The 24,335-nt window shown below is 44.1% G+C and overlaps 1 protein-coding gene across 1 annotated transcript in view; it reads left to right on the top strand.

The window, feature by feature from the left end:
• Positions 1 to 23,607, top strand: part of ARA6 (Ras-related small GTP-binding family protein) — a 35,806-nt gene extending 12,199 nt beyond the window's left edge. Inside the window, exon 8 of the mRNA XM_086506023.1 lies at positions 23,347 to 23,607. Within this exon, the coding sequence (XP_086362149.1) occupies positions 23,347 to 23,391 (45 nt within the window). The 3' untranslated portion in view covers positions 23,392 to 23,607. The remainder of the gene's footprint in view (positions 1 to 23,346) is intronic.
• Positions 23,608 to 24,335: the final 728 nt, after the last annotated feature.

The following is a 24,335-nucleotide window of genomic DNA, read 5'->3' as shown; positions in this document are numbered from 1 at the left end:
AAAAGAAGAATGCTTATGCACAAAGGAGTAAGAGTAAGAGTAAAGAAAGGGGAAATGCAAGCAAAGGCAAGGGTGATGTGACTTGCTATCAATGTGGCAGGAAAAGTCACAAGAAACCCGATTGCAGGTACTATGAAGCTGAGTTAGAAAGGAAAAGGAATGGCGGAGATAAAAAGAAAGAGAAGAAGGAAGTCAAGGCAAACGCATAGGATAGCTCAAAGGACAAAGAGAAGGCCAATGTGGCTTCTAGTGTCGTGATTGAGGAGCTGTCAGACGTAGAGGACATCTTGTGTGCCACTTTGTCAGATGATGATGCTTATGACTATGATGCCTCTCTTAATGTTCATTCACAGGACATGCAGATCACCAAGAGTGATCTTATCGATGCTCTGTTGACTGTCAATGATGCATTGTCCCAGACTTGGATTGTTGATTCCGGTGCTTCATTTCATGTGACTCCTATCAAGGAGTGTTTCTCTACTATTGATGCAGGCAAGCGTGGCCATGTATACCTTGGAAACAATCATGCATATTCCATTGAGGGTATTGGCACTGTGCATCTCTCCATAGATGGCACAAATGAGCTTGTCTTGCATGCTGTTCGATATGTGCCGGGAATCAAGAAGAGTCTGCTTTCTGTTGGTCAGATGGATATGCATGGTTACAGCATCTTGTTTGAGAGAGGGTCATGGTTACACCATCTTGTTTGAGAGAGGGTCATGGAAAATGACCAAAGGCTTAAGGCTGATTGTAAAGGGCACAAAGAAAGGGACACTTTACTGCATGCATGGAAAGGCCGTGTTGGGCAAGTTTATTGCATTGGCTGAAATTAACTCTCACATGGAGTTGTGGCACAAGAGGCTTGGCCATATGAGCCAAAAGGGCCTTTCTAAGCTTTGTACTTTGAACAAGCTTGATGCTAAAGGCACAAAGCTTGACTTTTGTAATGAATGTCAATATGGCAAGCAAGTAAAGCGTTCTTATTACTCTGGTGTCGCTCGTAAATCTTGTGTGCTTGATCTTGTACATTCCGATGTATGTAGCATGCCTACTAAGTCTATGGGTGGTGCATGTTAGTTTGTCTCCTTTGTTGATGATCATTCTAGGAAAATTTGGGTTTATTTGCTTAAGTCTAAGGATGAAGCCTTTGCTGTGTTTAAGAGATTTCATGCATTTGTGACCACCCAAACAGGTAGAAAGCTAAAATGCTTGCGTACAGACAATGGGGGGGAGTACACAAGTGCTGAATTTAACAAGTTTTGTGAAAATTTGGGCATTCAGAGGGAGCTTACTGTACCATACAGTCCCTCTTCTAATGGTGTGGCTGAAAGATTCAATAGGACACTCTGTGAGAGGGTGAGATGCATGCTTTCCACAGCTAATCTCTCTCATGGATTTTGGGGAGAAGCTTTGAAAATTGCAGTGCATATATGAAATCGATCCCCTCACATGTCTTTGAAAGGTGACATCCCTGAAGAGGTTTGGTCTGGCAAGCCTGCTTTATATGATCACTTACGCATTTTTGGTTGCGAAGCTTTTGTGCATGTCAGACCTGAGTTGAGGAGTAAACTAGATGCGAAGTCCATTAAAGGCCTCTTCATGGGATATGGTGAAGAAGGCGAAATGGGTTACAAGATTTGGTTACCTCGGCTCAAAAGGGTTGTACGCAGCCGAGATGTTGTTTTTAATGAGGCAAGGCTGCTTCAAAACAATTGTCTCTCAATGCATGACCATAAAAGGGTGAAATTTCAGCATGACCAGCCACCTGTTAGGCCTATTTTTGACCCTCAGGATGCACCACAAATGGTTGAAAATGTAGATGATCCAGTGGTGTTTGAGCCAGATGATGTTGGACAGCAAATTGAGGGTCGTGAAGGGCATTTGCAGCCAAGAAACAATGCTGAAAATGGTGCTGGAAATGATGTACAACAGCCCATTGTTGATGATTTTGTCGTGCCACCTGATGTAAACCCATTGCCGGATAATGTGGATCATTGGGTGAGGCGGTCTACTCGTCAAAGACGGCCTGTGAGTCGATATGACCCCTCTTTGCATTACATTATGTTGATAGATGAGGGAGAACCTCTTACGTATAAAAAGGCAAAGACGTGAGCACAACGACAAGTGGGAGCTTGCTATGCAAGAAGAGATTAAAGCTTTGCATGCTAATCATACTTGGGATTTGGTTGAATTGCCCAAAGGAAGGAAGGCTATTCCTAACAAATGGGTGTATAAAATCAAGACTGTTGATGCAAAACCCAAGTATAAGGCAAGGCTTGTGGCAAAGGGATATGTTCAAACCAAGGGCATAGACTTTCAGGAAGTGTTCTCCTGTTGTGAAGATGACCACTTTGCGTGTATTGTTTGCCATTGTGGCTGCTCTTGATTTGGAAATGGATCAAATGGATGTACATACCGCTTTCTTGCATGGTGATGTGGAAGAAGAGCTTTACATGAAGCAACCCGAGGGTTTTGTCATCCCTGGCAAGGAACATTTGGTATGTATGCTCAATAGAAGCTTGTATGGGCTGAAATAATCATGTAGACAGTGGTACAAGAAGTTTGATCACTTCATGCTTAAACATGGTTACAAAAGAAGCCATGAAGACCATTGTTTGTATACCAAACGTGATGAGGATGGCAGACCGATCATTCTTGTGCTCTATGTAGACGATATGTTGATAGCTGCAAAGAAAAGAAGCACTGTAGATGCTCTTAAAGGGCAGCTGAAATCTGCGTTTTCAATGAAAGACCTTGGGGCAGTTGAACATATACTTGGAGTGCGTGTTACAGAGCAAAGAGACAAGCGCCTATTGTATTTGTCGCAAGAAAAGTACCTTGAAAAGGTGTTGGACAGATTTAACATGGCTGAAGCAAAGCCTCTTGGTGTGCCATTACAGCCATGTGTTAAAATTTCCAAGGATGATTGTCCCAAGTCAAAGGAAGAAGCCAATGACATGCAAAGTGTGCCTTATGCTTCAGCTTGTGGTTCACTTATGTATGCTATGGTTGCTATTAGGCCTGACATAGCCCATGCAGTGGGAGTTGTTAGCCGGTTTATGGCTAATCCAGGTAGGTTACATTGGGATGCAGTGAAGTCCATTATGAGGTACTTGAAAGGGACTAAAAACAAATACCTCTGCTATGGTAAAGGACCAATGGAGTTGAAGGGATTTTGTGACTCTGACATGGCTGGTGATGTGGATACACGGAAATCCACAAGTGGCTATGTATTTACTCTTGCGGGAGGTGCTGTTTCATGGTGTTCTAGATTGCAAAAGATTGTTGCATTGTCTACTACAGAGGCTGAATATATTTCAGCCACTGAGGCTTCCAAAGAAGCTATTTGGTTAGCAAGCCTATGCAGTGAGTTTAGCTTGCTTGCCAAGGCACCTATGCTTGTTTGTGATAGCCAGAGTGCTATATGTCTGGCAAAGAACGCCATGTTTCATGCACGCACAAAGCATATTGATGTGCGGTATCACTTCATACGAGAAGTGCTTGAGGATGGCCTTATTACATTGGTTAAGGTCCATACATCACAAAATCCAGCCGATGCTCTCACTAAGTGCTTACCCAAAGCACAACATCATCTATGCAGAGAGATGGTGGGAGTCACGTAGCTTAAAGGCGCCATTTATGCCTTTAAGTGGGAGGTTGTTGGGTTAAAGGCCTAAATAACCCCTTTTTGTACATTTTTTTACTTTGTCCAGGTTCATATTGAACCTGGACACATTTTTTAAAGGTCACTTATAATAAAAGTGGAAAAACCCAAAACTCACTTATTGAGTTTTCCCCAAAAACGTGAGCTCTCTCTCTCTCTCTCCCTCTTCTTCTGATAGTGCTTCCTTTCCTGTTGCTCTTCGCCTCCCCTCTCTGCACACACACTGCACTTCCTCGCGTGCTCTTTCACTTGCACACACCGCCGCACGCTCATCATTTTCTTGGGCTAAACTTGGGGAAACATCTGCAACCGTCTAAGGCTGATCTGCTGAATTCCTGCGTTTTGTCACTGCTGAATTTGCAGGTTTCCTAGCGTTAGTAGTTGAGGATGAAAACGTTGGAAAGGCTGCTGGTTTGGACTGAGGATCAAAAACGCTGGATGGCTATATCTATTGTCAAAAACGCTAGGCTAATCTGCATCTTCAAAGCAAAAACGCTGGCATGGCTGAACTGTGGAAAAAACGCTAATGCTGATGATCTTTGCGATGGCAACAATTTGCTAATGCTAGTGTGTTGATGGTGATGGCGATGACTGCTAGTGAGGAAAACGCCAGAGATGGGGGTTTACTGTTGGGAACAGGAACGCTAGGGGTCCTTGAGGGGGAGTACTGCTGAGAAGTTGCCTGTTGAGCGGGAAGCTCCTGCTGCCTCTTCTGCCAGAAAGTGCTAACTTGGGTTTGCTTATATATTAACTTAGCAAAATTGCCCTACCTACTTTTGTTGGAAAGTCACTTAAAAATAATAAGTGAAAATAACCAATAAATAGGAAAAATAGGCTAAATGCAGTGGAAAATTCCCCTAATTGATGCTAATGGATTCTGATGGGAATTCCGATGATCATGCTGTGTGCAACCGGAGGATATGCACCTATGCTAAGTGACTGGGCATGCACGGTCTACGAATACACTCACAAAAGTGCCAGATCACTGCTAATCTAGCCTTGACTGAACTGACTGAACCCTGCTGTGGTGTAGCTTGTCCACGAACACATAGGGTTGGGATGTGTCACGTGACAGTAGACTTTGGGTTTCACCTGAAACTTTATTTTAGACTTTAGGACACAGAGAAATTTTGCAAATAAAACCTGGAATTGGAATTAACACTTCGAACACACACGGCTTGGAAGAGAGAGCGTTCCAAGAAAATGCTGACAACCTGTTTGCCCCAAAACTGGCGCCCCTTTCGGTATTTCTTTATTCTTATAAAATAAAAAAGGGAACAAAACCTGTGAATTCCTACAAGCTGTCCCGTATAATCCGTTTGAAAAAGGCCTGTTCTGGCCCAATTTTGGCAGCATAATTGTACTAGGAAACTTCATAGACAAAATCCCCACGCAATGGATGACTTTCATGGCGCATACGGACACTTTACAAAACCTGGCGAGAATCTGCAGCACGCCGAGTTCTCTGTTTCCTGCCCTGAAATTGTGCCAAATCGCCTATTTAACGATCCCCTCGCTTCCCTGGACCTCCTGGGGTATTAGGGACCAAGTAGGGTCGAAACCCTAAACCTGCAAATTTACACACCAGACTGTAATTTTCAGTTTTGGGCTCCGTTTCGCGAACCGAACACATCCATAGCAAGCCCTCGTACTCCCGCACTTGTTGGGCTACTTGCCCTCTGAAGCTAATGGAATATTGTCGTTGTCTCGTCTCTCTAGCACGACTCACTTGGGTCTGCGCACCACCCAAGTTTGTACACGAGTCATGCCTCGCTTCGACCTCGTCTCATATCTTGCTAAAATGGCTGTCGGAACGACATAGCCCTTGGAGAGAGAGAGAGAGAGAGAGAGAGAGAGAGAGAGAGAGAGAGAGAGAGAGAGAGAGAGATCCGTAGAGAGTTTAGCCATAGCATTAACTTCAGGAATTCTGTTGAGTGCTTTGGCAACTCGATTGTTGATCTTTTCTATCACGGATCTCAAAAGTCAAACTCTTGCATAAGTTCAACCTGTAACAGACTTGGACACTACAAGTCAAAAATCAATCGCGACAGCACCAAATAACCACTTCAAAACAATTCACAGATCACAATAAATTTGCACTGGCCCGGCGGAGTTCCGTGCCTAGAGATATTGGCCCCAAAGACTGGTGCCCCTTTCGGTATATCTTTTTATATTAATCACATCAAAGTACAAGAGAGTGGCTAGGGTTTCACTCTCAGACTCTGCGTCCAGACGCTCTGAGAAGTGAGGCCCTCACCACTAATTTAAAGGTACAAGGGATGCCCAAAAGCAGAGCCCCAAAAGCTTTTAAAATAAAAAGCATTAGTTCTCTCTCTCTCTCTTAGAGAGTCTTTTCTCTTTTTTTATAAAAAACAGCAAAATTCGCGTCGCTCATCATTTTCCAAATTTTTTTTTCAGCCTCTGTGATTTCCGGAAATTAGGGTTTTTGGCAGAAATTAGTGTTTGCATAAATTTTAGGGTTTCTTGCAGAAATTAGGGTTTCTGTTGTCCGCCACGTCATCACTTTGTGACATACCCCCCTCTTGAAAGCATCGTAATCGACTGCGATTATGCCTGCAAAACCGACAAAATGTAAGGATTCTAGTCGCTAATCCTTAATTAAGTACTTAAACTCATGATTAAGACTTAAGAAACTGAAACTGAAAGCAGAACAAGACTTAGAAGACTCTGTGTTTGATTGATTGAACTTGTTGAAAATTGAGTACAATAGGCTCCTTATATAGGAGACGAAGAGACACAAATGAAAAGACACGTCTCATGGTGAAGAGACGCGACTTTAGACGTAAAGACACATCCTTTCGGCGAAGAGCTGCAACCATTGGGCGAAGAGTCGCACCCGTAGAGCGAAGGGGTGTGACCAGTCGTCGAAGGAGTGTGGATTTTGGCGAAGAGACACGTCCTTTGGGCGAAGGGGTGTGACCATCCAAGCGCAGGGGTTCTGCTTGGCATGGCACTTCGCGTATCTGCAAACTAGGAGTAGATGTATTGCTGTTAACATAGTCACAATCGTGACATTCCCTCCCTCTTTAAATAAAACCCAGGGTAGTTGAAGAAACTCCGAGAGAAGGAAATGTATTGTTGTTGTGCTTCTGCATCCAAAGCTCTTTCTGTTAAGTCCCACGTCATGGCACTCTTATTGACCATGACTATTTTGTCAAACTGTGAAATGATCATATCTTCAACTTGTCTCATCTTTGTCAAAAGTATGAGTATCACATTTGCAACTTGATTATTGCCTTTGTCAAAGTCATTTGTAACTTCGAGCTTTGTCCTATAAAAGATTGAGTCTGTATCTGCTTCGAGTGAAATTATTGGTAAACTGACTTGAGTTTTCTTTTGAGTAAAGACCACTGGTTGGAATTCTGTAAGGTATTCCATTGGTTTGTCTGGAACCGTAAAATCCTTTTGAAGGAATGTCCTAGACTGAGACTGAGTAGTGCTTGAAGGTATATCCATCTGTAAAGGTTTATTTGTGGAACAAGTTGTGTCCAAAGATTCATTTGCAGCGACTGAAGTCTTGCTGCAAGAGTCTGTATCTGCTTTATCCTTTGTATCATTGAAGGTAAAGAGTGGAGTCTTCAACTTTGAAGAATTATCATTCACCACTGCATTTGGTATCTGTTTAGAAACAAAGACTGTATTCTGTAAGGGTGGTGACGAGGCGAATTTTCTTGCCTGGATCACGGCCAAAGAAGGGGTTATGTGCTTGTTGGTTGTCACATAAGAATTGGAATCTTCTGAATCTTTAGCTTTCTTAGCGGGTATTAAGGCTTCCAGTTGGGAAGGGGGAGGTCGAGGGAGTTGTCGCCTCTTAGACCTCTGAAGGATCGTCTTGCACAAGGAAAGGATTAATGAATCTTCAACTTTACCACCATTAGACAAGAAAGACTTAAATGTAGGGCTTGGCTCGCGAGGGGGAACTTGTCCAGCGTCGCGGCGTTCACGACCATACTTGACGAGGGTCGGATATATGTGCCACTAAGTAAGCCCATCGTGATATTGCTGATGATCTGTTGGAAGCTTCATATTGCTGCTTTTGTTGCTGATGATTCCAATAAGAAGTTTGCTGCTTAGGACTGTAACTTTTGCAAGTATATTCATGTTGAGACTTTTGCTGCTCGCACGAAGGTACTTTGTGTCTAGTTGTCTCTGAGAAACCATGCTTTGGGTGAGAAAATTTGAGTTCTGAAGGCTTATGTTTGAGTGGTTCTTTCTGGGCGACCACTGAAGCGTCGGAAGAAGATGCCTGTATTGTCCGAGAAGCTGTTGGTTGACTCCGAGAAGAGGTTTGCATTTGCATCTGATCCAAGCGAGTGTGAATCGATGCAAGGATTGATGAAATTGCTTCCATCTGTTTTTTTAAAATTGCTATCGGATCTTCGGTGATATAGTGTCGTCGCCATCTTATCTCCATCGCCGATTATGTAACAATAGCTACTGGGAGAAGAGTATGGGGAACCACCCAGGAACATCGGGAGCAAGCTTGGAAGAACACATGTTTCCTGCTGAGCTTTGCTTGTCTGCAAATCCGGCACCAAGGAGTAGCGAAACTATGTTGTGGGCTAAGAGTGGTAATCGCCCAAATCAGGGGTATGATGGGGTTCGAAGCTGGAATCCCACACTGCCTGGCTGCCCACGATTTCCTTTTTTTTCTTAAAATTTAACTCTGTTGGTAAATACGCTGGAGGCCCCAGTTCGCGGGCTGTTTATGCGCTGGACAGTTTGCTTGATTTAAAAAATCTCCATGTCATCAAGTGGCCCAAGTGGGGAAAAAGGCCGACCACCAATGTGAAGTGTGCAATAGGCACATGCGAAATAATGTCACCAGCGAAAAGGCCCAGCGGAATTAATCAAACCAGCGTACGAATTCCAGAGGGGTGCAGACGGACACATGGAGAGGAAGGAAGCAACTTAGAGTGCCCTGCGTAAAACCTCCAGCAGCCATGCCTTTGCAATTCCCAGTAAGAGGTGTAATCAAAAGGAGCTTCACACTTGGGTTAAAAAATTTGGTACTTTTGGCGGCCACTGAAAACAAGGAATTTGAGGGGCCCTTAAAAAAAAAAAAAAAAACGTAAAAGTGGAGGGCTGCCAGCGTATTAAGGTGCCCAGCGTAAGAAAATGCCTTGCGTAAGAAAATTTCAGCTGCTGCTTGGACTTCTGCCGCTTGGTGAATCAGCGCATGTGCCGCTTGGATAAGAGCATGTACCGCTTGGGAGAGGATGTACCGCGAGAAGGCTCCAGCGAAGGGATGCACTCAGCCAGCGTTCCCATAATTTCTTCTTCTCACACGAAGGGGTACTCAATTGCAGAGGTACACCCTGTAGCTTGAAAAGGCACAAACTTTCTCTCTTGTCCATTCAGCAGCACGAGAATCACGTTTGCACACAGCCATACTGTTGTCTTGGGTGGGTGTAGTATGTATTATACGAGAACAGAAGTAAATTAAGCTACCTCATATCGAGATGTGGTCGTAGGCCACCGTTCTTCGGATTCCATACAACGCCGGGAGAGGGGTAGAGTGTAGCGTCAAGGGTGAGAGGCTCACAACCGTAGGGTCTCGGGAAATTTTTTTGCTCTGATACCACTGTAAGGATTTTAGTCGCTAATCCTTAATTAAGTACTTAAACTCATGATTAAGACTTAAGAAACTGAAACTGAACTCGGAACAAGACTTAGAAGACTCTGTGTTTGATTGATTGAACTTGTTGAAAACTGAGTACAATAGGCTCCTTATATAGGAGACGAAGAGACACAAATGAAAAGACACGTCTCATGGTGAAGAGACGCGACTTTAGACGTAAAGACATATCCTTTCGGCGAAGAGCTTCAACCATTGGGCGAAGAGTCGCACCCGTAGAGCGAAGGGGTGTGACCAGTCGTCGAAGGAGTGTGGCTTTTGGCGAAGAGACACGTCCTTTGGGCGAAGGGGTGTGACCATCCAAGCGCAGGGGTTCTGCTTGGCATGGCACTTCGCGTATCTGCAACTAGGAGTAGATGTATTGCTGTTAACATAGTCACAATCGTGACACAAAAGCCATAAACCGTCTTAGCAGACACTGACTGTTAGTACCTACATACTAGGAACACACATCTAGCACATGTACAAAATCGACAGTCACATCACACGACATCACAGGACATCACCAGACATCACAGGACATCACATGACATTCAACATTCATTCGGATCTTAGACCATGATTTATCGGCAATGTAGCTAGCAATCACATCTAGGTCCAATCGGGACCTCATCGATGTCCGATTGACTAACCCCTATTGCAACCATGTCTATTCGAGATCAATCAGACGAAAATGCTGCAGTCATTTCGGCTATCAGTTCCTGCACTCAAAAGAAGTCAAGAACAAATCAGTATCATTATCAGGAATTCCATTTCATAAAGTCATCCAGTAGAATACTGTCAGCTCTCAGTATCCCTGAAGCTCAAAGAGACATAAGTGACTTTAGTATCAAAATCGAGGCATCTGTTGACAAAGGAGCGGAGTAACTCCCCTCTTGTGCATCCCACTACACCAGATCTTCGGCCAAGCTGAGTTTCTGGGTTCCGTTTGGAGTAGACTATGCTAAACCAAAACATCGAGGTAAAGTTTCACAATCCGAGGAGTATCTGCTAGGTCCTCCTCCTCCATCCACTTTGCATCAAATGCAGGAAAGTTCTTGAACTAAACCAAGAACCGCCTTCGAACTTTACCTTTCTTCATATCGTTATGTGCCAAAATCTGTTCAGGAACAAGGATCTCGTTTTCTTCCACTTCGGGTTGCTCATCAGGCTTCCCATCATCAGGCACATCACCCTTAACAGGGTTCAAGAGACTCACATGCAATGCATTATGAATCCTCCAAGTATCTGGTAGTTTCAATCGGAAGGAGACATCATTTATCTTGTCAGTGATCTGGAAAGGTCCGTAGTATCGCATACTAAGCTTTGGAAAAAGCCTCTCCTTTCCCTTTTTTCTTTCCTAGGCGTGCCTTCTCAAAAGTAAGAGCACCCAATCATCCTCCTTCAATTTCAAGTCGCGACGATGGCGATCCGCTGCCTTTTTCTGTCGTTCTTGAGACTCCTGCAAAGTCTCGCGAACCTTGGCAATAGCCATATCCAAATCTCGCGAATATTCATCCGCTTCAAATATCTAATCATTTGTGCTCAGGAAGGATGGAACCTTCGCAGCACTTTCAACAATCTCACATGGCGTCTTCCCCGTCGAAGAGTGTATCGTGTTATTGTAGGTAAATTCCACCAAAGGTAAGTTCTTTTCCCATTGAGTCTTCTGATCCGAGATACAAGACTTCAATAAATCTAAAATCACTGAATTGGCAATCTCAAATTGCCCGTCAGTCTGCAAGTGGAACGATGATGAGAACTGCAACTGCGTGCCAATGTTCTCCCAAATTGCCTTCCAAAACAAACTCATAAATCTGGGGTCTCTGTCTGAGACAATCGTCTCAGACGTGCCATGTAATCGGAAAATCATTGTGATCATTCTGTGTTCTCGGGATATCAAAAATGAAATCCATTTCAATACTTTCCCAGGGGCAGGTAGGTATGGGTAAAGGGTGTAACAATCCCTGTGCCTGTCAAACTTGACCTTCTGGCATACTGTGCACAACTCTTCCACGTCCTTTTTTGAGCATGGCCAAAAGAAGTATCTCTCTACCCCTTTCATGGTGGTAGCAATGCCGCGGTGACCCGTAAAAGGTGGATAGTGGCATTCAGTCATAACCTTTTCCCTCAATGGCTGTGTAACGCACAACATAGTCTTTTTCATCATGTAGTCTTCCTGAGGGGAATATCCAGCTACTGTCTCCCCATCCTGTATCCGTGTGAAAATATCTGCAAAATCTGTATCTGTGGCATACTGATCGACCATATCCTCGAAGCTCCTATGATGTATCGCGGAAACAGCCAGAACCAACGGTTTCCGAGACAAAGCATCTGCCACCACATTCTTCTGTCCCTGCACATGGACAATCTGGAAGTGGAACTGTGACAAGATGTTTGCCCACCGCATCTGCTTTTCCGAAAGCTGCTTCTGTGACAAGAAGTAGCGCAAACTCTGATGGTCTGTAAAGACAGTAAAATCCGCTCCGAGTAGGTAATGCTGCCACTGAGTAAGAGCATGGATAACCGCCAAAAGCTCTTTCTCATAGATCTGTGCTGTCATCTCCGGCCTAGAGAACAAACGGATCTCGTAAGCTATGACATGGCCTTCTTGCATCAAGACCGCACCCAGACTACGACCACAAGCATCACAATATACTTCAAATGACTTCTGCAAGTCCGGCAAAGTCAAAATAGGTCCCGTAGTCAATTTCTCTTTCAATGTCCGAAAGGCAGTCACCTCTGTGGGTCTCCACGAAAAAGGTACTCCTTTCTGTGTCAAGGTATACAAAGGGGAAGCAACCTCTGCAAATTTTCGTATGAACCGCCTGTAGTATGAACACAGTCCCAAGAAGCTTCTAACTTCATGGACATTCCTCAAATCGGGCCAATCATGGATAGTCTCTATCTTGGCCGGGTCCATTTGCACTCCTGCTGCTGACACAATGTGTCCCAAAAAGTGTATCTCTGGTAGGAAAAATTCACTTTTCTTTGCATTAATCACTAACGTGTGATCTCGTAATGCCTGAAAGCCTTGAAGCAGATGATCTCTGTGTTCTGCCTCATTCTTGGAGAAAACAATGATGTCGTCAAAGAAAGTGCCAATAAATAGCCTGTACTCTCGAAAAATCCTGTCCATCATCCGGTTAAATGTCGCAGGAGCATTGGTTAAGCCAAAAGGCATCACCAAAAACTCAAATAACCCAAAAGTCATCCGAAAAGCTGTCTTGTAGACATCTCTCGGTGCTATCCTGATCTGATGATATCCACTCTTCAAGTCAATCCTGCTAAAGCACGAGGATCCCTGTAACCTGTCGAGTATATCATCGATCCTAGGAATCGAAAATCTGTTCTTGATGGTGATTTCGTTGAGAGTGCTATAATCGATGCACATTCTCCAAGATCCGTCTTTCTTCAAAACCAACAACACTGGAGAGCAATATGGTGAAGTACTAGGCTGGACAAGACCCTTTTCCAAGAGGTCTTTCACTGGGCTCATAATCTTTTCATTCTGTACTCGGCTCACACGGTAAGGTGGCCGATTCGGTGGCGTGCTTCTAGGTATCAGATCAATGGTTTGATCTTCAGGCCCTTTGAAAAGCAATCGGCATGAGTGTGGAGAAAAATCTTGGCGTTCTTTTGATCAGGTCAAAACATATTCAACCTTTATCCAGCGTTCAGTTCTCTCCCAAAAGAATGAGTAAGAAACTGAAGTTCATCAAGTACAATCTCTAAGCCCTTCATTTATCAAAGTTGCTTTCTCAGCCCGGTATCCTGAAAAAGTATCAAACTTGATCGAGTGGCCACCTTCCTTAAACTCTCGGACTTTCTTGCTTTTATCTTCGAGAAAGTCATACTGGTTGGCTTTGTAAAAATTCTTCTTGTTCGCATAAAACTTTCCGTCATCGGAATTTGAGCTGTCTGTAGACGAGTCCTCAGTAGAACTGTCAGTCTCTGGGCGAGATGTAGCCTTCTTTGCTTTTTTCTTGCCCTTTCCGAAGCGTTGTTTCTTGCTTCGCTTTTTGCCGTGCTTTTTGGCTTTCTTTTGCGTGTCAAAAAGCTGAGCAATCCGTGCATCAACCACGTTCTCCAGTTTCTTCTCCGTATATTTTCTTGGAGGCAGAAGGTTTCTTGAGAGCGGGTTTCGGGAGTGGTGTTGTGGTTCTTTGCCACTCCATCTGTACCTCTTCCAAAGAGGTCTGGTTCATATATTTTGCCATCTTCGGGTCCTTGGCAAAATTGAGCATCATCTTTGTTGCATCGCCGATCAACTGGCGACGCTCCATCTCTCGCCGCTCCGCCTAAGTAGGCCAAGGCGGGCCATACTCTCTGTCTGAATCTTCGTTGTGATCCCAGCCCGCATCTCCGGATGCAGAGGGAGTCGACTGATCATTGCTTGAAGCCATAGTGCCGCGGAAAAAATTTTCGGGGATCGGCTTTCCCGTCGAAGAGAAATCGGCCGTGCTCTAATACCACTGTAACAGACTTGGACACTCCAAGTCAAAAATCAATCGCGACAGCACCAAATAACCACTTCAAAACAATTCACAGATCACAATAGATTTGCACTGGCCCGGCGGAGTTCCGTGCCTAGAGATATTGGCCCCAAAGACTTGCGTCCCTTTCAGTATTTCTTTTTATATTAATCACATCAAAGTACAAGAGAGTGGCTAGGGTTTCACTCTCAAACTCTGCGTCCAGATGCTCTGAGAAGTGAGGCCCTCACCACTAATTTAAAGGTACAAGGGATGCCCAAAAGCAAAACCCCAGAAGCTTTTAAAATAAAAAGCATTAGTTCTCTCTCTCTTAGAGAGTCTTTTCTCTTTTTTTATAAAAAAAAGCAAGATTCGCATCGCTCATCATTTTCCAAAAAAATTAAAAATAAAATTTTTTTCTTTTTTTTTCAGCCTCCGCGATTTCCGGAAATTAGGGTTTTTGGCAGAAATTAGGGTTTGCAGGAATTTTAGGGTTTCTGGCAGAAATTAGGGTTTCTGCTGTCCGCCACGTCATCACTTTGTGACACAACCCATCTAGCCTTTCAGGCTCTGAAATCACCCTGATTATAGACATAGCGCCCAAGAGTGATGTCTGTCCATGCAACGAACGTAGAGCCATACAAGTAGTGTCGCCATTTCCTCAAGGCCTGGACTACGACGTAAAGCTCCTTCTCATACGTTGGATAACGCATCTCAGCGTCAGAAAGTTTCTTACTTTCAAATGCAACAGGACGTCCATCTTGATTTTGTAACAAACTTGGACACTCCAAGTTGAGATTCTACCGCGACACCACAAGAATTCACTTCAAAACAATTCACAATTCACAATTGTTTCGACACTGGCCCGACGGAGTTCCGTGCCTAAAGATATTGGCCCTAAAGACTGGCGTCCCTTTCGGTATTTCTTTTTGTATTAAATCTTTTGCCAAAGTACAATAGAGTGGTTGGGTCTCACTCTCAGACTCTACGCCAGATGCTCTGAAAAGTGGGAGCCCAAACCACGCTTATAAAGAGTTACAAGGGAGCAGAGCCCCAAAAGCTGCCAATTTAAAGCATTAAAAAATAAAGCAAAGCTTTCAAAAGCTTCTAAAATAAAGCAATTTCTTTTCCAGCCTTGTTAAACAATTAAAGCAATTTATCCAAAGCTTTTCTCTCATGCTTTAGTGTAGAACTAAGCTGCTGTTTTTTTCTCTGGCGCAAAACACAGAATTCCGTACAGCATGCCACGTCAGCAGTTCTCCCTGTTTTCCGCGCAATTTGCGGGCCTGCCACGTCAGCATTTCAGCAGGAGTTCGTACGCTGTGGACTGTTTTCAGCAAGAGGGGCGGGGGGGGTGTGTACTAGGCAGCCACGTCACCAGTTTGTGACATACCCCCCTCCTGAAAGCATTGTAATCGCCCTCGATTACGCCTGCAAAACAGACAGAAGCCATAAACTGTCTTAGCAGACACCTACTGTTAGTACCTATGCACTAGGAACACACATCTAGCACATGTACCAATTGACAGTCACATCACGCGACATCACAGGACATCACTTGACATCACAGGACATCATATGACAAATCACATTCAACATTCATTCGGATCTTAGACCATGATTTATCAGCAATGCAATTAGCAATCGCATCTAAATCCATTCAGGACCTCATAGATGCCCGATTGACTATTCCCTATTGCAACTGTTAGGTGCAACGGAATGAATGAATGCACTTTGCTCAAGATGAGTGCTCCGAACTGTGCTCAAGGTTCCTTTTGTTCTTATGGAAGGGAGAGCCTTCCGTTCTTAGTGAGAGAATGCTATGATCACAAACAAAGTGAATGGACACTGTGCGTGCAAGTGTATGAGACTGAGAGATAGAGAGAGAAGAGAGATACGACACCAGAGACGTTGTAAAACCCTCCTCCTAAGGCCCCACTCTTGTCGGCGCGAGTGGTCTACTTATGATTGCACAAATTGGTACAATGATGATGCATGGAAACTGATGCAATTATTGATGATCATGCTGTGTGCAAACAGAGGATATGCATCTACACTAAGTGACTGGGCATGCATGGTCTACGAATAGACTCGCAAAAAGTGCCAGCTCACTTCTAAATCTAGACTGACTGGACTGACTGAACTCTTGTCGTGCTGTAGCTTGTCCACGGACACATAGGGTTGGATGTGTCACGTGACAGCAACCATGTCTATCTAGATCATTTAGACCAAAATGCTGCAGTCATTTCGTCTATCAGTTCCTGCACTTAAACAAGTCAAGAACAAGTCAGTATCATGTTCGGGAATTCCAATTTATAAAGTCATACATGAGAATACTGTCAGCTCTCAGTATCCCTGAAGCTCAAAGAGACATCAGTGACTCTAGTATCAAAGGTCGAGGCATCTGTTGACAAAGGAGCGGAGTAACTCCCCTCTTGTGCATACCCACTGCACCAGATATCCGGCCAAGCTGAATTCGGGGTTCCATTTGGAATAGACTATGCTAAACCAAAAGCTTCAAGGTATTCAATAATGTCAAATGACACCTTCCCCATCAAAGAGTTAATGTAGGCATATTCCACCAAAGGTAAACACCTTTTCGATGTAGTCTTCTGATCCAACGAAGAAGACTTCAACAAATCCAGTACCACTGAATTAGCAATCTTTGATTGCCCGTCAGTCGGCGGGTGAAACGATGATGAGAACTGCAACCGCGTGCCTATGTTCTCTTAAATAGCTATCCAAAACAAACTCGTAAACCTGGGGTCCCTGCAGAAAATCCATCGCAAAACGCGCTGACATGCTGACGTGGCAGACCGCATGTAAGGCGCAGTGGAATGAATGATGAACTTTGCTCAAGATGAGTGTTCCGAACTGTGCTCAAGGGTTCCTTTTACTTACGGAAGGGAGAGCCTTCCGTTCCTTTAGTGAGAGAGTGCAAGTGATCACAAACAAAGTGAATAGACACTGTGCGTGAAGGTGCTGAGACTGAGAGATAGAGAGAGAAGAGAATACGACACCAGAATGTTGTCAAACCCTCCTCTGAAGGCCCCACTCTCTATGGCGAGAGTGGTTTACTTATGATTGCACAAATCTCTACAATGCTTAGACTTGCCGACGATGTCGACGACGATGAGGACAACGAGGAGACGGGCTGAAATCTGAAAATGCTAATGGCTGAAATCTGCAAATCTTTATCTGCTGAATTCTGACTCTATGTCGGTGAGCGATGGTGACGATGCGTCAACGACACGCTGAAAACGCAGATGCTGAAATCTGCGTTTTCCGGGCTGAAATTGCAAACCTTGCGGAACCTGACCGTGCAGCGAGGATCTGCTGCGGGAAGGTGAGATCTGTGAGGTTTGGGGGTTCTATTGCGGAAACTGATTGCTGAAAACTGAAAACGCTGAGTCTAGGGCTGATTCTGTCGCGAAGATCTACAAAAACGCTAAGGTTGATCTGCAAACCAAAAACGCTAGGGGTTGAAATCTGTCCTTGCTGAAGAAACTGCTAACGCTATGGCTGATCTGCTGTTTCGGGGAAATCTGTTAACGCTAGGGCTGATCTGCTGTTTACTGTCGCCGGGAATATGCAAGTGCAAAAACGTTGGCTGATCTGGTGCAAAAACGCTAGGCCTTCTGCAATGCTGAAAACATTAGAGTTGTCGCGGGGGTCGGTCTTGCTGAGAAGTTGCCTGTTGAGCAAGATGCTCCTGCTGGCTCTTCTGCCAGAAAGTGCTAGTTTTGGTTTGATTATATATTATCTTAGCAAAATTACTCTACCTACTTTCCAACAAAAGTCACTCAAAAATAATAAGTGAAAAATGTCAAAAATAGGAAAAATAGGTTTAATGCACTGGAAAATTCCCTTGATGGATTCTGATGGGAATGTTGATGATCATGCTGTGTGCAACCAGAGGATATGCATCTAATCTAAGTGTCTGGACATGCACGGTCTGCGAACAGACTCACAAAAGTGCCAGATCACTTTCTATTCTAGACTGACTTGACTGAACTGAACCCTGATCATGTTGTAGCTTGTCCACGAATACATAGGGTTGAATGTGTCACGTGACACCATAGGGACAGCAGTACGGACGCCCCGCTTTTTACGTTGATAGCCGTATGGATTTCCGGAAATTACGTTGAGAAGCTTTTTGGGCATTATGCTTTAAATTTTAAAAGCTTTTGGAGATCACTACTTTTGAGTTTGAGAAGCTTTTGGGGCTCTATTTTCAGCATCCCTTGTAAATCCTTTATAAGTGGCCTTTGGGGCTCTCTTCTCAGGACATCTGGACGCAAAGTCTGCGAGTGAGCACCCGCGGGCTCTCTTTGAACTTTGCACATTGATTAATATAAAAAGAAATACTGAAAGGGGCGCCAGTCTTTGGGGCCAATACCTCTTGGTACGGCACACGCCGGGCTGTGTCGTCTGTGTGAACTGTTTTAAAGTAAATCTCTGTCGTGTCGCGGTAGAATCTTGTCACGTGACACATCCAACTGAGTCTGTTCGCAGACCGTGCATGACCAGACACTTAGAATAGATGCATATCCTTTGGTTGCACACAACATGATCATCAGATTACCATCAGAACCCATCAGGAGCATTTTTACAGTGCATAGACCTATTTTCCCTATTTTAGCCAATTTTCACTTATTATTTTTAAGTGACTTTTGTTGGGAACTAGGTAGGGCAATTTTAGAAAGCAAGTACGTAAAGAAACCTAGCGCTAGCACTTTCTGTCAGAGGAGGCAGCAGGGACTTCGGTTCAACAGGCACCTTCTCAGCAGGACCCCCAGCAGGCCTAGCGTTTTTCCATCACAGTAAGGACCTAGCGTTTTAAATCCACAGGCCAGCCTTGGCGTTTTTGCATGGCAGATCAGCCTCGGCGATCACAAGACACAGCAGATCAGCCCCAGCGTTAGCAGATTCCACAGCAGAGCCCAAATCAGCCCTAACGTTTTTGCATCAGCTTGACACCCTCAGCGTTTTTGCAGATCTTAGCGACAGAATCAGCCCATAGACCAGCGTTTTCAGTTTTCAGCTGTTTGAACGTGCAGAAGAAGTCCCAAACCTCGCAGATCTCACCTTCCTGCAGCAGATCCTCGTTGCACGGTCAGATTCATCGAAGTTTGCAGTTTCAGCCCCAAAATTCAGCATCTGCGTTTTCAGCGCGTCGTTGTCGCCATCGACATCGTCACCGACATAGAGTCAGAATTCAGCAGATAAAGATTTGCAGATTTCAGCCGTCAGCGTTTTCAGATTTCAGCCCGTCTCGTCGTCGTCCTCATTGTCGTCGACATTGTCGGCAAGTCCAAGCATTGTAGAGATTTATGCAATCAATAGTAGATCGCTCTCGCCATAGAGAGTGGGGCCTTTGGAGGAGGGTTTGACAACATTCTGGTGTCGTATTCTTCTCTCTATATCTCTCAGTCTCGTGCACCTTCATTCACAGTGTTCACCACGTTGTTTGTGTCCATTGCACTCTCTCACTAAAGGAACGGAAGGCTCTTCCCTCCGTAAGTAAAAGGAACCCTTGAGCACAGTTCGGAGCACTCATCTTGAGCAAAGTTCAACATTCACTTCCGCTGCACCTGACATTGGTATGAGAGCTTTGATAGTGTTTTGTATCACTCAAGGAAAGAACCACAAGAAATATTTTTTTTCTTGTTGCGATCGCACGTAACCCAAGTCCTCTTGGGTGTGTCGATTCCTTATTATGTTTTTGAAGAGTGACATGAAATCCAAGAAAGAAGGGCTTGTCCAGCCTCCCCTTGTGCCTCTTTTCACTCGTTGAGAGCGGACGGTGCACTTAGCGACCGGCCAATCGACGTGAGGTGGGAAAAAGCAACCTTGGTGTGAGCGCAAGGCTGCCAAGGGGTGCGCCCCGGGAAAAGAGAAGAACTCGGGTGAAGAGAAGATCCTTCTCTAACATAGATTGCAAGCGAAAGAAGAACCTCAAGAACCTCAAGAACCTCAACAACTCAAGAACCTCAAGAACCCAAGAATCCAAGATCCACAAGAACCCAAGTTCCTCGTGAACTTCAGAACCCAAGACTTCAGTGGATGGTCATCACCCGAAGTGGAATGGATACTTCGCATGGAGGTGGTGAGCATGGGAGTGGCGAAGAAGAGTTTTCCCCACCAGGAGGTTTTTCCGACCCTCCCCCTTCCCCATCTATGCCAAGGATTGCACTAACTCCTATGGAGGCTTTCGACAAGAGGATGATGGACAGTAAGTTAGAAAGCGAAGAAAGAGTCGTAGCCATAGAGCGTATGTCACAAAGTGATGACGTGGTTGCCCAGAAACTGAAACCCTAACTGCTGCTAAAAACCCTAATTTTGAAAACCCTAGTTCTGGAAACCCTAACCCTAAAACTTGCCAAAAACCCTAAAAACAGCAAAAACCCTAACCCTAAAAGGACAGCAGACTGAACCCGGAAAAAGCGTTGACATGATGACGTGGCACCGTACGGAACTTTCCGGATTTTGCGTTGGGAGAAGCATCTTTTTGCTCTACGCAAATTGAGATAGGAAGAGAGAGAATCCCTTGCTTTATTTTTAAAAAAAAAACTCAAGAGAGTTTGAGAGAGAAGAGAGCCTTTGCTTTTATTTAGGCTTTTGATTTGAAGCTTTTCGGGGCTCTACTTTTGGCATCCCTTGTAATCATTAAATAAGTGGTTTGGGCTGCAGAGCATCTGGACGCAAAGTCTGAGAGTGACACCTGAACCACTCTTGTACTTTGAACACAGATTAATACAAAAAGAAATATCGAAAGGGGCGCCAGTCTTTGCGGCCAATATCTCTAGGCACGGATCTCCGCCGGGCCAGTGCAAATCTATTGTGAACTGTGAACTGTTTTGAAGTGGTTATTTGGTGCTGTCGTGGTAGATTCTTGACTTGGAGTGTCCAAGTCTGTTACAGTGGTATCAGAGCACGACCGATTTCTCTTCTACGGGAAATCCGATCCGATTTTTTTTTTTTTTTTTTTTCCCGCGGCACCTATGGCTTCAAGCAAAGGTCAGTCGACTCTCTCTGCATCTGGAGATGTGGGAAGGGATAACAACGAAGATTCAAGCAAGGAGTATGGCCCGCCTCGGCCTACTCAGGCGGAGCGTCGTCAATTGATCGGCGATGCAACAAAGATGATGCTCAGTTTTGCGAAGGACCCAAAATTGGCAAAATATATGAGCGAGACTTCTTTTTTGGAAGTGCGCGAGCAGTGGCAGAAAACCACAACACCACCCCCGAAACTCGCTCTCAAGAAACCTTCTGCTCACAAGACATATTTAGAGAAGAAATTAGAAGAGGTGGTTGATGCACGGATTGCTTAGCTTTTTGACACGCAGAACAAAGCTAAAAAGCACGGCAAAAAGCAGAAGAAAGGCATTGACTTCTCGGGTTATTTGGGTCGTCAATCAACATTTGATAAGGCAAAGAAATAGAAGAAGCGTGTTCGATCTGAAGGAGTATCCAATTCTTCTTCTTCTTCTTCGAAATGACTGCATCATTTTGGTCTGATTGATCTCGAATAGACATGGTTGCAATAAGGGTTAGTCAATCGGACATCGATGAGGTCCCGATTGGATCTAGATGCGATTGTAAGCTACATTACCGATAAATCATGGTCTAAGATCCGAATGAATGTTGAATGTCATGTGATGTCCTGTGATGTGACTGTTGATTGGTGCATGTGCTAGATGTGTGTTCCTAGTACGTAGGTACTAACAGTCAGTGTCTGCTAAGACGGTTTATGGCCTCTGTCTGTTTTGCAGGCGTAATCGAGGGCGATTACAATGCTTTCAAGAGGGGGGTATGTCACAAAGTGATGATGTGGCCGCCCAGAAACTGAAACCCTAACTGTTGCTGAAAACCCTAATTTTGAAAATCCTAACCCTAAAACTTGCAAACCCTAAAATCTACCAAAAACCCTAAAAACAGCAGAAATCCTAACCCTAACCCTAAAGCAAGTTGAACTCGGAAAAAGCGTTGACATGATGACGTGGCACCGTACGGAACTTTCAAGATTTTGCGTTGGGAAAAGCATCTTTTTGCTCTACGCAAATTGAGATAGAAAGAAAGAGAATCTCTTGCTTTATTTAAAAAAAAAAAAACTCAAGAGAGTTTGAGAGAGAAGAGAGCCTTTGCTTTTATTCAGGCTTTTGATTTGAAGCTTTTCGAGGCTCTGCTTTTGGCATCCCTTGTAATCATTGAATAAGTGATTTGGGTTCCCACTCTGCAGAGCATCTGAACGTAGACGGAATTCCACCCGGAGAGTATTGATCTTAAATTTTGGCGCCCCTTTCGGTATTTCTTTATATTGCATCAACACAGTACAAGCCGGTAGTCCAACTCTGCACCTTCTCCATGAAGGATGCCCGAGAATGAGCCCATGGCCTCATATTTAAAGGCCCTAGGTCCCAAAAGCAGTTTACAGTGAAAATGTCACGTGCACATCTAACCCTTTGTGTACGTGGACAAGCTACTTTATGACAAGGGTGCAATTCGGTTCAGTCAGTCTAGAATAGGAAGTGTTCTGGCACTCTTGGAGTCTGTTCGCACACCGTGCATGACGACCAGACACTTAGATTAGGTGCATATCCTTTGATTGCACATAGCATGATGCCATGATCATCAGATTTCAGTCAGAACCCATCAGGAGCATTTTTACAGTGCATAGATCTATTTTCCCTATTTTAGCCAGTTTTCACTTATTATTTTTAAGTGACTTTTGTTGGAAATTGGGTAGGGCAATTTTCACAAGCAAGTATATATAGAAACCTAGCACATTATGCTCACTGCAAGTTTGAGAGTCCGAGTACCACACACTTCTAGAGTGCTCAACTTTCGCTCACATCTGAACTTGCTTTCCTCACATTTTCAGCCATGACCTAGACCTACACACTTTCCTCTCCCAGCTAGAGTGTGGGATCTCCATTGCGAGTCTCATCACCACAATCATGGAACATCGAGAATCACTTATCAGCCCCATACATAGCACATCACATGTATCTTTGGTCCCATAGGTCATATTTGACCTCCAAGAACAATAATAAAATCTCTCTCTCTCTCTCTCTCTCTCTCTCTCTCTCGTGCACTCTTACATACTCTTAAGACTCCTATCGGTCACCTTTAGCCAGGGGGATTTGTACGGTTGCATCCATTCGCGTACCTAATCCCTTATTCCCATACCTTACGTATTCTATGGATACGTTTGTCTCAAATACTACATTTTTTCAAATTAGAAAAGGTGTGGTGGCATGGCCATCCTTTACACTTTCAAGTTCTTTCTGATAGTTTGACAGCATCACTGTAGCCTCACTTGAAATATCTACTCTATGTATGTGGTTTGCCAAAACTTTTATCTATGATCAATGATGTAGAAATAATTTTTTTAACGTGTTTGTTTCAATACATCACATACCTTATCTGAGGGTGACGAACAATGCACGTATCATATCAGTGGATTTATTTTCTTATTTGCAAATTCCCGTGTGTTTGGGTCTGAATTATATGTTTTTGAGCTTAATTTCTATTCATGACATGTTTCTGTTTATTGATTGCCCCAGGAGATTGGAAAAAGGTTGCCACGACCACCAGCACAGAAGAGTTAAGCAAAAGGCTCATGTGGGTAGATTGTCAACCTATGTGGGTTTACATTCACTCTGTAGTTTTACTGTACATATAAAGCAATGACAGCTTAGATTGTTGATGCTGATATTGAAGATTCTCATCACTGCAAAAAGCAAAAGAATTGCAGGCAGTTAAGTGTCAGATAAGTCTGCGTTATGGTTTTGGAATTTTGGAAATTCATTTGTTAGTTAGTGATAGTGGCTGCTGTTTTTTGCTTATGCAAATTGGAATTGCCTTTTGTGTTAGGTGGCTTGTAAATGCTTGAGAGGATATACTCAGAGATTGTAAGAGTATGGTTTGGTGGCCACTAAAGCGTGGTCATGCATGCTTAAGTTGATACACTTATTCAAATCAGTCAGAAGTCATGGTTATGTGTAGTTAAGAGTACATGTTTAACAACTCAAATGTCTCGTCTTAGACGTTCAACGTCAATCATTTTTGGTGGACATGGGTTTTACACTGGGCAAAGCTACGCTTGCGCACACCCCACATAAACCCCCACCAATTAAATTCACATCCCCTTACGGAACTCCCATGTTCTTGTAACGGCTTGTTATAATAGTCCTGCCCGCTTGTAGCTACATAAATATAATGTTTGTTCCTTAATGACCACTATTAAGTGGGGTGTAACTTGCTGCTGCACCAGCACACGCTGCCAAGACAAGCGAAGTCAAGTAATACATATTGCACTTCCTGCGATATAGAGCTTAATGAATGGTAATAGCCAAGAGAATCATATGTTGCAATAAGACGACCAACTATGAGCCACAAACAGACCTGAAGATAGCAGACCAATGGATATAGCCGAATTGATGTGGGTGTTTGGATGCTCTCTCACTGCCTCTTTACCATGTTCTTATATAGGAGTTATTTTGAAGCATCGGGTACAGACCATGATAGGGGGCTGTGCACATTGCTGAGAGGA

This window comes from Adiantum capillus-veneris, chromosome 29, assembly GCF_014529385.1.
Source record: "Adiantum capillus-veneris isolate H3 chromosome 29, ASM1452938v2, whole genome shotgun sequence".
Lineage (NCBI taxonomy): Eukaryota > Viridiplantae > Streptophyta > Polypodiopsida > Polypodiales > Pteridaceae > Adiantum > Adiantum capillus-veneris.
Note: the sequence above shows the minus strand (reverse complement) of the source record. Positions and strands in the feature narration are given on the sequence as shown.